Source organism: Chlamydotis macqueenii, chromosome 2, assembly GCF_036417535.1.
Source record: "Chlamydotis macqueenii isolate bChlMac1 chromosome 2, bChlMac1.mat, whole genome shotgun sequence".
NCBI classification, from domain to species: Eukaryota; Metazoa; Chordata; class Aves; order Otidiformes; family Otididae; genus Chlamydotis; species Chlamydotis macqueenii.
Genome location: NC_141557.1, coordinates 140,731,078 through 140,745,375, shown reverse-complemented (window position 1 = coordinate 140,745,375; position 14,298 = coordinate 140,731,078). Strand labels below are relative to the sequence as shown.

Sequence of the window (14,298 nt, the reverse complement as noted above, 5' to 3'; positions counted from 1 at the left end):
TATTCTATTTCACTCAGGTTTTTTTATTGTGACTACAAAGGTTTTTATAACAATTGGTTTTAGCCAAGTACACTGGCACACTGGAAGTTAAAACACAAGAATTTGTCAGAACATTTTCTTTTTTTATAAAACACTTTCAAATAGTAATTTAAGAAATAAAATTCAAGCTATCAACTTTTTAAATCTTATCCTCAGAAAACAGCATAAAAGTGTTTTCATTCACATTCTTGTTAGTCAAAGATAATCCTTTTATGGCACAGACCCAAATTTTACCCTCCCGAGTGTACATACCACTGAATAATTTGTTTATATGTCAGTTGCAATTTTCAAGAATCCTTTCTTGCCTCTGAATCTTAAACATCTGTAACAAATACCTGTTTTGAGAATGCTTTACATTTGTGACACTTGACCTTTTGCTGTATGCACCACAAAATTTAAGTTTCAAATACCAAGCAAGCAGGAAATCTGATCATTCCAGCAGTAGCCATCTGCATAGTCCAATATCAAGTATTAGTTCTGGGTTGCACAAAGTCATGGGCTACAAGTCTTTTACTTCAGCTTCCATAATTAGTTGTAATTTGCTGCTTCTAAAACACATTTCTCATGGAACATCTGGCCTTGAAATCTTACCTTTACACAGGGCAAGTACTTAGCATTTGGCTGTTGGTGTGCATACACGTGTGTAACTACAGAATGCAAGCATATGCTTTGTGAATGGCATACCTAAGACTAGAGATTTCTACTCCAGCCACAAAAGTCTTTTAGCTCTGGAGTTGTAAAAAAATATTATAAGAAATATCAAATACAACGGAAAATTGTTTTCCAATGTTCTTGTTGCCTTATATCTAATTATTGATGCTAAACGTTAACAGCTCCTCAAGCACCCTACCAGACATTTGAGAACTTTGCACAAATTGGAGTTTTCTTTTGCATGATCCTTAATGTAACTGGAGAACTCTATGTTGAAATTAAAATGTGAACAAGGCTTTAAAAAATAAAAAACAAAACAACACACAAAACCTCTCTAGAATTAAAAGCACATTGACTAAAAAAAAAAAAAAAAAGAAATCAAAGTTCAACACTAACATACCAAGTACTTTTTGTTAACTGAGCTAGACTCATAACAAGATTGAGCCACAGCGTATTTCAGCTTCATTGTGTCAGAAGGAAATCTTTCCTGAGCCTGTGAAATGGTGTAACGGACTAATTATTGCAACCAACTAAACAAAAAGCCTGCTGAGACATGTAAGAAGTCTTCCAAGTACACTCAAGCAAGTACTATAATTTCTAATGGGAAAAAGAGAATTACACTCCAGGATGTTTAAAGTACTCCTTCAATAATAACAACACATCTTTTGAAAAATGCCCAATGCCCAGTGGCTCCGCACACAGCTGTCGCAAGCAATCAGCACTGCTGCTTGGGAGGCAGAAGCTGGAAGCATGCAGTATATTACTCTTGAAATCCATTTCTTGTCTCATCATAGGAAAATTCTGGCAGAGTATTATTAACGCGCTTTTACATCTGCAAGAATGCAGCTACAGCTGATAAAGAATTTATAAATATGCATAAGGGAAGATACTAGCCATTATGAGAATAGCAATATTAGCCTTTCAGAAAATAACAGGGACCACAACTTCACATGCCTGATTCTTCAGATGGCTTTAAAGAAAGTGACCTATAGAAGCTATTATTCTCATCAACCTCTCAATGTCAGAAAAGCATTCATCACGTTCCTTACCTGAGCCCCATCCTTTAATTTCAAGATGCATTCCATTGTATTGATAGTGATGACAACTGGTTCTGATCCCAACTTTGTCCATGGCACATGAATCCGAAGTTCATGGATATGTCCGCTTAAAAAAGTAAATGGTAGTTTCAGTTCCTAAGAACAACAAAGAGTGGTGAGTTAACTACGGAAACATCAAAATCCAAGACGCATTTGTAACCTAAAATAGTACAGTTCTAGCACAAAACATAAGTCAAAATTTCTTCTCCCTTCCCAAATCAGCAGTGTGCCATGAGGCTTAGCTTTACAATTGTTTGCACACCTACATTACAATTAGTCTGTTCAAAGGAGACGTTTGGATTATCATGTCCTTGATAACAAAAGACAGTTTAAAACCATCTCTCTCACATGAAGCCACTGCAAACTGTGTCACTATTCAAGGGATAAGTAGAAATTAACCAGGTGAAAATAAATGCTTAAACTGATATGCAACCTGCATTATTCTGAAAAATACAAATTTGGAATTAAACAAACACTGACAAAGTCACTGCAAGGCAATTTCTACTAAAATACTTTAGTACTTTGAGTGGCAAGAGCTTGGTGCTCTTAAGATTGGTTCATTGTTGCCCCACTCACATCAAACTGCTTAGTAAATACAAAGTAACTAAATTCTTCATTGGAAAAAAACAGACGATTCCTCACCAATGTCTAATGTGGATGTCATGTTGCTTTAAAAACTGGTGCAAGTCAGTCCAGAATTCCAGAAAAATGGGGTGGCATTCTGGGTGGCATTCCACCCAGTCAATGCATAGATCACAAGTCTACAGGACAACTCAGTGAGCCAATAGGAAACAAGGTGTCAAGGTTTAGATAAATTATTTGGATACAAAGTGTTGACATTTCCCCAGTAGATTCAGGGGTTCTCCTGGGAAGCATGAGCTTAACGCTTATCAGGCAGAATAGTCAGGCTAGAGACCTGGTCCCAGGTCTAGAAATCAAGATTTTAAATAATTACAATAAGGGCTTACTGAAAAATAAAGAAACAATAATTGATAGTATGTCAGAATTTTAAGTTAGCATTCTCAATACTGAGTGTTATAATGATGATGCATCTTCTTACCTTTCTGATCTCCCATCCCGATATCGTTGGCTGTAAAGGTTTAAGGTTTTAATGGTGGGGGGCAAAAAAAAAAAAAAAACCAACAACAAAAAAAAAAAACCAACAGATATCTTCATTTGGAGTTGCTTAAGGCCTGGTGTTCCCATCTTCATCTTAGATGCTGGGAATCATAGAATCATAGAATCATAGAATGGTTAGGGTTGGAAGGGACCTTCAAAGGTCATCTAGTCCAACCCCCTTGCAAGGAGCAGGGACATCCCTGACTAGGTCAGGTTGCTCAGAGCCTCATCCAGCCTGGCCTTGAACGCTTCCAGAGATGGGGCCTCCACCACCTTTCTGGGCAACCTGTTCCAGTGTTCTATAACCCGCATCGTAAAAAATTTTTTCCTAATTTCTAATCTAAATCTACCCCCCTCTATTTTAAAACCATTACCCCTCGTCCTATCACAACAGGCCCTACTAAACAGCCTTTCCCCATCTTTCTTGTAGGCCCCCTTGAGGTACTGGAAGACCGCTATCAGGTCTCCCCGGAGCCTCCTCTTCTCCAGGCTGAACAGCCCCAACTCTCTCAGCCTGTCCTCATAGGAGAGGTGCTCCAGCCCTTTTATCATCTTCGTGGCCCTCCTCTGGACCTTCTCCAACTGGTCCATGTCCTTCTTGTGCTGGGGGCTCCAGAACTGGACACAGTACTCCAGGTGGGGTCTCACCAGGGCAGAGTAGAGGGGGAGAATCACCTCCCTCGACCTGCTGGCCACGCTTCTCTTGATGCAGCCCAGGATGCGGTTGGCCTTCTGGGCCGCAAGGGCGCATTGCCTGCTCATGTTAAGCTTCTCATCCACCAGCACTCCCAAGTCCTTCTCCTCAGGGCTGCTCTCAATCCATTCCCCGCCCAGCCTGTATTTGTGCCTGGGATTGCCATGATCCAGGTGCAGGACCTTGCACTTGGCCTGGTTGAACTTCATGAGGTTGGCACGGGCCCACCTCTCCAGCCTGTCAAGGTCCCTCTGGATGGCATCCCTCCCTTCCAGCGTGTCGACGGCACCACACAACTTGGTGTCATCGGCGGACTTGCTGAGGGTGCACTCTATCCCACTGTCCATGTCGCCGACAAAGATGTTGAACAGGGCCGGGCCCAGCACGGACCCCTGAGGGACGCCACTCGTGACCGGTCTCCACCTGGACATCGAGCCGTTGACCACCACTCTCTGAGTGCGGCCATCCAGCCAACTCCTTATCCACCGAGCGGTCCGTCCATCAAACCCATGTCTCTCTAGTTTAGAGAGAAGGATGTCGTGCGGGACAGTGTCAAAAGCTTTGCACAAGTCCAGGTAGATGATGTCAGTTGCTCGTCCCTTGTCCACCGATGCCGTCACCGCGTCATAGAAGGCCACCAAATTGGTCAGGCACGATCTGCCCTTGGTGAAGCCATGTTGGCTGTCACCACCCACCTCCTTGCTCTCCATGTGCCTTAGCATGGTTTCCAGGAGAATCTGCTCCATGACCTTGCCAGGCACAGAGGTGAGGCTGACCGGCCTGTAGTTACCTGGGTCTTCCTTATTCCCCTTTTTAAAAATTGGGGTTATGTTCCCCCTTTTCCAGTCATCGGGGACCTCACCAGACGGCCACGACTTCTCAAATATGATGGCCAGTGGCTTGGCAACTTCATCTGCCAGTTCCCTCAGGACCCACGGATGGATCTCATCAGGACCCATGGACTTGTGCACCTTCAGGTTCCTCAGATGATCCCGAACCTGCTCTTCGAGTACAATGGGCAGTTCTTCATTCTCGCAGTCCCTGCTTGCACCTTCTACAGCTTGGGCGGTGGGACAGGAACTCTTGTCGGTGAAGACTGAGGCAAAAAAGTCATTGAGAACCTCAGCCTTCTGCATGTCCTGGGTAACCAGGACACCAGTTTCCTTCTGGAGGGGGCCTACATTTTCCCTGGACTTTCTTTTGTCCCCTACGTACCTATAAAAGCTCTTCCTGTTACATTTTATATCCCTGGCCAGATTCAGTTCTGCCAGGGCTTTGGCCTTCCTTACCTTATCCCTGGCCACTCGCGCAGCCTCTTTGTAGTCCTCCCAGGCTACCTGTCCCCACTTCCACCCTCTATAGGCTTCCTTTTTCACTTTCAGTTGATCCAGGAGCTCCTTGCTCATCCACGCCGGCCTCCTGGCCTTTTTGCCCGACTTGTTTTTCATCGGGATGCACTTCTGCTGAGCTTGGAGGAGGTGCTCCTTGAATACGGACCAACTTTTCCTGGGCCCCTCTTCCCTCCAGGGCCGCCTCCCATGGCACTTGGCCCATCAGGTCCCTGAAGAGGCCAAAGTCCGCCTTCCTGAAGTCTAGGGCAGAGAGCTTGCCATGTAGTTTCCTTGCTGCCCCGTGGATCTTGAACTCCACCATGTCATGGTCGCTGCAGCCAAGGCTGTCCTTTACTTTCACATCCCCCACCAGTCCCTCCCTGTTGGTGAGCACAAGGTCGAGCATGGCACCCCTCCTTGTCGGCTCCTCTATCGCCTGCAGGAGGAAGTTATCGTCCACACATTCCAGGAACCTCCTGGACTGCCTGTGCCCTGCCGTGTTGTCTCTCCAGCAGATGTCAGGGTGGTTGAAGCCCCCCATGAGGACCAGGGCCTGTGACCGTGAGGCTGCTCCTATCTGCCTATAGAGCACTTCGTCCGCTCTATCCTCCTGGCCAGGCGGCCTGTAACAGACCCCCACCGTGACGTCCCCTGTCCGTCCCCATCCTCTAATCTTGACCCATAAGCTCTCTGTCAGCTCCTCCTCCATCCCCAGGCAGAGCTCCACACACTCCAGCCGGTTGCTGACGTAGAGAGCGACACCCCCTCCTCGTCTCCCCTTCCTGTCTTTTCTAAAAAGCCTGTACCCCTCCATGTTGACGCTCCAGTCGTATGTGTCATCCCACCACGTCTCCGTGATGCCAGTGAGGTCGTAGCCCTGCTCGTGTGCAAGCATCTCCAGCTCTTCCTGTTTCTTCCCCATGCTGCGTGCATTGGTATAGAGACACTTCAGCTGGGCCCCCGACAAAGCTGACTTGCTGGCTGGAGCTACAGGGGTGCTATTGCACCACAGTTTAGGTTTATTTGCACTTATCTGTGATCTCTCCTCAGCTTCTGGACCCTTGGTGCTGGCACTGGTGCCATGCTGACAGCAGTGGGCTGGACTGTGCTCCCCCTCCCCCAGCAACACTAGTTTAAAGCCCTCCGGACGAGCCTGGCAAGTCTTTGTCCAAGCACACTCTTCCCCCTCTTGGTTAGGTGCACGCCATCCGTCCCTCGCAGCCCGGGCTTCTCAAAGCACGCCCCGTGATCTAGACACCCAAAGCCCTGGCTGTAGCACCACTCCCTGAGCCAAGAGTTAACCTGCCAGATACGTCTGGCCCTTTCAGGTCCCTGCCCTTCGACCGGGAGGATTGATGAGAAGACCACCTGCACCCCAGAGCCTTTGACTGTTGAACCCAGAGCCCTGAAATCCCTTTTGATGTTTTTTAGGCTGCTGCCAGCTGTGTCGCTGGCCCCCACATGAAACACCAGCAGTGGGTAATAGTCTGTGGGCCGTATGAGGCTAGGTAGTCTCTCTGTGACATCCCTGATACGAGCCCCCGGGAGACAGCATACCTCCCGAGAGACCGCATCGGGGCGGCAGATGGGTGCCTCCGTACCTGTCAGGAGGGAGTCACCCACTACTACCACTCGTCTCTTTTTCTTGGTAGCGCTAGTTATTACACGAGCCGGGCGCGCTACCTCGCGCGGCTCGCGTGCCTCCCCTGAGGTGCTGGGTCTTACTTCCTCAGTTTGCAGAGCAGCAAAGCGGTTCTGCAGGGACACCTCGGAGTTCTGGGGAAGCTGCTTCTTCTTCCTCCTGCGCCTTGCCCTTGCAGCTTTCCATTCAGTGGCATCTTCTGCCTGCTTGCTTACGTCGTGTGTCACTGTGGGGGGGGTTGATTGGTTCACTGGGTGCTGCGGTTCCGGTGCAGCCTGTGCCTGGAACCAAGTATCCAGCTCCCTCTCAGCCTCCCTGATGTCCCGCAGCCTCCTGACCGCCTCCTGCAGCTCAGCCACCTGCCGCAGGAGCTCCTCCACCTGGGCACACCTTCTGCAGTCAGGGCTGCCGCCTGCCCCTGCCCCGGGAGTAGGGTCCAGGCACTGCCTGCAGCCCGAGGTCTGCACCGCAGCCTCCCCCCTCGGCTGCTCCGTCTGCACGGAGGCATCGACCGCCGCAGGGGGTGCCGGTGCAGACCTCCCGGCCGGAGGTGCAGCCTTTGTTCTCAGGCGGAACTACACGTGTTAATCTTGTCAGGTTGAGAAAGAAGTGAATCTAAGTCTCCTGGATGTTGAGTGATAGTTTTGGCCATTAGAATAGAATATTTCAGTTGGAAGGGACCTGCAACAATCATCTAGTCCAACTGCCTGACCACTTCAGGGCTGACCAAATGTTAAAGCTTGTCACTAAGGGCAATGTCCAAATGTCTCTTGAACACTGACAGGCTTGGAAGCCTGTTCCAGTGTTTGACCACCCTCTTTGTAAAGAAATGCTTCATAATGTCCAGTCTAAACCTCCTCTGGCACAGCTTTGAACCATTCCCATGCATCCTATCACTGGATACCAAGGACAAGAGGTGCTGACCAGCACCCCTAAGTTCTTAACTGTTGTGTTTCTTACTAAATTCAGGGACATAAATCTTTGTTCAGAACTTCTGAATGTCCCTTGCAAAACTAGGCAACTCGGGGCTTAAGCACCTCAGTTTTGTTTAGGTAGTACATGCTTCAACTCAGTACTCCTATGAATGAGTAGAAATTAAAGAGATGGCCCATGAAACTCTGAGGCCAAACAGGCAACTTGCTAGGCAATGTCAGACAAACACCTAGAAGTGGATCCAGAAAGTCTACTTTCCCACACTGCTTGACCCTAGACCTATCCCTGCTATACAGAAGTTCTACATGAACAAAATTTGAGAAGAACTGGATTTTGCATTTAGTACTTGACATATATTATAAAGCCTACTTATAGAATATTTCTGTGGAGCTAGTTAGTGTCATCTTTTGCCTAACATCTTGAAACTGTAATCAAATCTTACTGACATGTTTTGAAAGCCCACTAAAAATGTTCATTTTTCTAAGTAGTTACCATGTCCTAAGTTCAGTGTTGAAATAACCACTATCGCAACTGTGACAGGTTAGCATCCTGAGATAGCTTCTAATTAAATCACCCAAAAGAGAAGTCAACTACTCTTACACACAAATAGCTAGCACCATCACAGTGATAACAGCTGCTAAAAGGAACAATTTTAAGGAACACTCTCTTCATTCTGCAGCTGACACCTTCTCAGTCTTTCTACAGGTACTATGAAAAAGTTCATCTTGAGTCCAAGACCTAGAAGTAGATGAAGTATATTCACTGTCGACAAAAATCTTCAGAGAAGACAACTACAAAAAAATTATAGCTCTATTTTTTTTTGCAAAGTACAGCTTTCAGTTTGTAAATTAGTTTTGGGGATTTCATGAACTTTCATTAATGAAGTTTAAAAAAAAAAAACCCACACCTGTCTCATGTCAGGTAAACTCTCAACTCCTACCTTGGCCATGCTTACACAAAGTCACATCTAATTTCAAGCCCCCATTCCAAAATATAATAGTCACAGACTTTCTCATAAAAATAGTTAGAAGAAAATTGTTAATTTTTTTTTAAAAGTGTTTCTTCTTCATCTCATTCACTAATATACTGAAAGATTTTAGCTAAAAGTTTCTCTTCTAAAAATTCAACCTTAAGCTTACAATCAGCCTAAATAAAATTTTAATCCAGATAGTTTCAGTTAAGCCACTGAAGAGCAAGTACTAGGTAGTAGTAGCTACAGATGTTGCTACACTGATCATATAATAAATGAAAAAGTACCTTATGTCCCACAGCTTTGGGGGGAGGGGGAAGAGGAGGCTGAAAAAAAAAACAATTTAAAAAAAAATCCAGTCTCAAAATACATTACAACTTAAGGGACAATGCTTTCATTAATCAAGACAGCAAACTTTCATTATTAACAGTAACAGAAATACATTCCCTTTCCAGACTCGCAGATACTTAATTTTTATGTCACTCATCAATACCACAACGTTTATTTAGATCCTGACTTGTGTTCACAAGTGTAAATTATGAGTTTACTTCAAAGGCATTGTAGAATAGATATTTTTCCAGTAATTGCTGGATGGATTTAACACATTCTCATTTTTGACTAGTTAACTAAGATACTAAAAGAAACAGAAGTGGGAATTCTTTCAAAATGAGGTGATATAACCAAATGAAAGGCATATTTAGAAGACACAGATCTTCTTTTTCAAAGGAATTTAGATACAAATGTTGTCTGACATAATCCTAACTGCACAAGCAAGTTGCCTTGAAGCAATGCAGAGAAATCTTTGTTGTGCTATTTCAGCAGACAATACAAATACGTGCCAAATTTAGTTAACTTGTTCATAATACTACATAACAAAGACCATTTTTATTCCTCTTCCTTTTCTGTACAATCTTTCCCCTTTCATTAAGTAATGCATCTTAATTTATCTTTTATACTGATGACTTAAGACTTCACATTTTAGATTCTACATTTATGTCATATAAATCCTTCAAAATATTATGACATGGCTGAAAACAAACTCCTAGGCTTGACATGTAAATAACTAACTGACATAATGCAAGACTGCAGACTAGATGATCATAATTCCCCTTGCTCTAAAAATATAAGACTCTCCCGGACTTCGGGGTGGTAAGCTAGTACTGTTTCCTCCACATCACTGTTAACTCAAATACCTTTTCTTTACATTCATGGCTGCATTTCACAAGCAACTCAGTGGCACATAACACAGACACTTACAGTAAGGATATTTTAACGTCCTCATTTCCTTAAAATTATTTTAAGTACATTATAATTTTTCATATTTATTTCTTTCCAAATTCTTTCAAATATAAAAAGTCCACACTACAATAAAACTTAATAATATTTAGATTAAGTTCTCCTTTGTCTTCCAATCAAAGACCACTTTATCTTTCCCTTTTAAGTTTGTAGAACAGCTAATACAATAAGCTATGATGTTATGGAAACATACACAAGCAGCAAAAAATGCTCACCATGTATCATATCTCTTTTGTACAACTGTGTCAACAGAAATATCCACACATTAAGGTAGTTACCAAGTTCACAGGTAGTTCTGTTACCTCTGGTACCAGAGTGACTTCACACAGAAGTTGACAAAAGTGCTTAAAAGGCTTTTCCATGAAATAATATTTAAATATTAATTTTAAAGTTTAATTACAAAATGCTTTATGGAAGTCATTTTTGCACAATGTGCCGGTTATTATGCCCAGATGGAAACCATCTTGGAATGCTTAGTCTAGTAATTGAATCATCCAGGATAGGAAAAAAACTAGTATCAAAATTGTATTAGATTTAATCTTCAACTAAAGATAATTACTATAAAATTAACTGGCTATTCAAAGAGTGACAATTATGTACAAAAGCTACATTGTTCCTAGAAGGTTGAACCTGAGTACAAATAGTACCCAGCTTTCATGACAGAATTGACACTGTCAAAAAAAAAAAAAAAAAAAAAAAAAAAAGGGAGGGGGTGGGCAGGGGAAGCATAGACCCTAAGAGTTACTGCAATAACATCCAGCTTAGTTTAATGAGAACATATAAAACACATGAATATACGTGAAAACATGTAAAGTATTTTCAGGTACTGAAAAATTCTCTTTGGGTTTGTTAAGTCTTCTATGTTCTTCTATGTCAACACCTTGATTACACCTGATTTCAAAAGGTATTGGTTCCAACTTGGTCCCAAAAATAAAGTAAGATCCTGTAGAACACAGACAGCAGTTTGTGCTCTGTTTTCATTTGTTCTGTGGGATTCTGTTTGGTGGCCTGTAAGACTGCAACACGACATGAGAATGCTAACATAATCTTCAGTGAAAGGAGTGAGGGGAGAAAGCATAGGCTTGTTCCCAGATCTCTTATAAAGGTGCTTTGTCCAGGTAGTTTGGCACCTATACTAATGTTCCCAAATAATTATGTATAGTTCCACAAAAGCTGGAATTCTCTGGAAACATTTAAGGCTCCAGACAAAGATATCCAGGGCACATGCATTTGTATCCAAAGCCTAAAGTATTAAATTAAGGTTGCATTCATACCAGATAAGGAGCAGGGAACCAGGCTAGGAATAACAAACCAGAACAGAAAGGATGTCAGAGGAGCAGAGCAGTTAAGGTGACTAACTTTGGATATTACGAATCGATCCAGGCAGAGGACCCAAATGAAATAATACATACTGGTAATTTTTAGAGATTTTAGCTTTTCAAGGGAACTCCCTGCATGTTGTATTACCACATACTACATACTTAAAGAGTTTTGCTGAGCAGGCATAAAGCATCATCCCTTCTGAAAAAAAAAAGAGAAAGACAAGAAAAGACACCCTAAGTACAGTCTGGGGGTCCAGCCAAGTTCCAAAGAATAATAAGGGCCAAACAAAGATCACTACATTTCACATAAACACAGACAAATAATGTAAAAAAAAATGATCTGAACTAAATTTTGCTTTCCCTGCATATTTACATCCCCATTCAAGCCAATGAATCTTGAGCACAGGTATATATGGCAACATTTGCTTCTACAAGAGCCATGACAGCAAAAGACCACACTGGATATTTAGGTACCCAGCTGACACAGAGGCAGGCAAAGATGAGTCCAGGGATCATCTACCATCAAACTGCAACCATTTGAAAGGGAGCAACATAGACAATGGAAGCAAACTCCTAATAGCGCCAGGTAACACAGCAAGTTTGATATATTCATCCCACGGCATTATCTGCTACAGAACTGACTTTCTCCCTACTTTCTCTCCTTTCTCATGGTATAGCACTGGAACAGTTTACCTAAAAAGGAGGTTTTCACAATCAAGATAGGAGATTTCAAGACTCACCTGAAGAACACCACAAACTAATCTGACATAACGCCTTTCTGATCATCCCTTCTTTGATTCCACAATATACACATTTTTAAAGGCTTTGAATATTCACAGGAGGAACACATCCTACCAACTACAGTCTAGCATCCACATCAGCTGTACGGACAAGCTGTATTTTAGTCAAAATTGAAAAAAAAAAAAAAAAACCACATTCCCTTGTCATTTATTCTTCTTTCAATGGCCATATTGTCTAAATCTCCCATGATTTTTTGCTGCATTTCTCTTGGCTCATTCAGTTGGACTATATTCGGACACAAGACTCTAGCTAAGACCCACTATACATGCACAACAGGAACAGCTCTATGTGTCTCATACACTCAACTCCTTAAGGTGTCAACTCAGATAAGCATAGAAAGAAACAGTCCCTTTGGTAAGACTTAACCAGTTCAGTAGGCTCCAAATTCTATACCAAGTGTTTTACTTGATCAAACCTGTCTTTTTAAGGCCAAGGTTTACAGAGCATCTGATCTAATCCACACAAACCAGCTGATCAAATCTGTCCCTCAATTACTTCTAAGTTTACATACAACTGGAATCATCAAAATTAGAGTCATAAAATCATGTGTTTAGTATGCATAATTTAAAAAAGATCTTACTTCACACGTTGTGACATTTTGAATTAGTTACTATACGCAATTAGTAAATATGACTGGAAAAGCAATTTAGTTAATCCTCGTACTATATAACAACAGCTACTGAAAGAAGAAAAATGTCCACAGAAAAACCTTTCTCTGCACACCCCATAACGTGCAAAGAATTGCCATTCATTACTAAACAAATGGCATGGAATTAATGCAAGAATAACTAAATGCAGGGAAAAAAAGGAGTTGCATAAGAAGATAAATAGTGAGTAGTAAATTAGTATTTATCTGTGCAGACCAATGTAAATAATTTAGTCTTCTTTGAAATCAAAGACACACACTGTAACTACTGTAAACATAACATACCTGTTCAAGTACATCCAACTTTAATTCAAGCTTACTAAGTACAACATCTCCTCCCCAGAGCGACAACTGCAGATCCGAAGGCTTCAAGTTCTTTATGTAGCGATTGACATAACTCATCAAAATAGGAGTTACATAGGACTCCAGCATTCTGGAAGATTTCTATATCACAGGTCAAGCACTAGGAAAAAAAAAAAAAAGACAGTGAGGTATTATATATAAATCTGTCAGCCTAATCGTCAATAAAGCAACAGTCACACTGTTCAGACGCATGAAAAATTACACTTCAAATTCTGCTTTCTGAACATGTCTGCCTATAGGTAGAGATACATATACGTACATATAAAGATTAAATATATACCAAGATGAAAGCACATCTACTTCCATTTAGGAATTTCCAGCTTTTATATATATACGAGAATTGATAACTCGCTTGCTCTCCAAAGAAATGCCAATCCAAACAAACCAAAAAACTGAGAAGAAGGTTAAGCAGTCCACCATACCTTCATATAAAATTTAAATGACAGAAACCCTGTCATCTTTAACCGATAAACATCCACACTTAAACGCTACCCGAGATACACCTCACCGACCTTCCATCTCCAGTACCGTGCACATGGCAAAATACGCCAGCTTCCTGTCAGAAAACCAAAACCCAAGCCGAAGCCAGGTTTGCGCTCGCCACCGCTGCCCTCCCACCCCTCACCGCACCACCCCCCCGCCCGCCCCGCGCAGACCCCTTCCCGCCCCCGTCACCGGGCAGCCTCTCCCAGACAACCCCACGAAGCCGAGAACCTCCCCCCGCCCGTACCTTCCGGACACCTCTCACACCTCCCAACCCCACGCCCTCTCAGGACGCATTTACCTGCCTCTCCAAACACCTCCGCGGGCCCGGGCCCGGGCCCGTGCCCCCCGCCCAAACGCCGCCTTCACCGGGGGCTGGCCGGGCCGCGGGAGCACCGCGCAGGCAGCTCCTGCCGCTCCGGCTCCGCCGCACGGGCACTTCCGGGTTCTCCACCGCCTCCGACGTCCCGCGCGCATCTGAGTGTGCGCCTCAGCCGGAAGGGTTTGGCGGCAGCACCGAGGCGGGACCGGAAGTCGGGCGTGAAGCCGGGGAGGTCAGGCGCTCTGCCAGGAGCGGACGGACGGGCGGGGCGGGGTGGCCGGGTGCTGCGCCGGAGGAGGGGGCGGGGTTCGCTGCGGGCGGGGCGGGGCGGTGGTGGCCGTTAGGGAGGTGGGAGGGGTCGGGATGGAGCGGAGGTGATGGGTCGCTGTGAGCGGGAAGCGGAGAGGCGGGAAAGCCGGTCGGGGTCGGGGTCGGGGTCGGGGTCGGGGTCGGGGTCTGCCATTTCCTCACACGGCGGAGCGGGACCTGGCGCCGCACAGGTGTGTGTTTCTGGCGCGGAGGAGCCCGAGGAGAGCAGGCTTTAATCCGCAGCACCTGATCTAGTTGGGGATGTCCCTGCTCCTTTCAG

The 14,298-nt window shown here is 44.3% G+C and overlaps 1 protein-coding gene across 9 annotated transcripts in view; it reads right to left on the bottom strand.

The window, feature by feature from the left end:
* The window catches only part of VPS13B (vacuolar protein sorting 13 homolog B), a 465,113-nt gene extending 451,282 nt beyond the window's left edge, over positions 1 to 13,831 (bottom strand). For 7 of the 9 annotated variants that reach the window (XM_086741084.1, XM_086741085.1, XM_086741079.1 and 4 more), the window contains exons 1-3: positions 13,689 to 13,831; positions 12,827 to 13,004; positions 1,740 to 1,883 (exon numbers count right to left, since the gene is read on the bottom strand). In XM_086741084.1, coding sequence (XP_086597210.1) covers positions 1,740 to 1,883; positions 12,827 to 12,973 — 291 coding nt within the window. In that variant the 5' untranslated portion in view covers positions 12,974 to 13,004; positions 13,689 to 13,831. Of the gene's footprint in view, positions 1 to 1,739; positions 1,884 to 12,826; positions 13,005 to 13,688 lie in introns of those variants that run through there. The other 2 variants (XM_086741087.1, XM_086741088.1) reach the window with 2 other exon arrangements.
* Between the last annotated feature and the right edge of the window lie 467 nt (positions 13,832 to 14,298).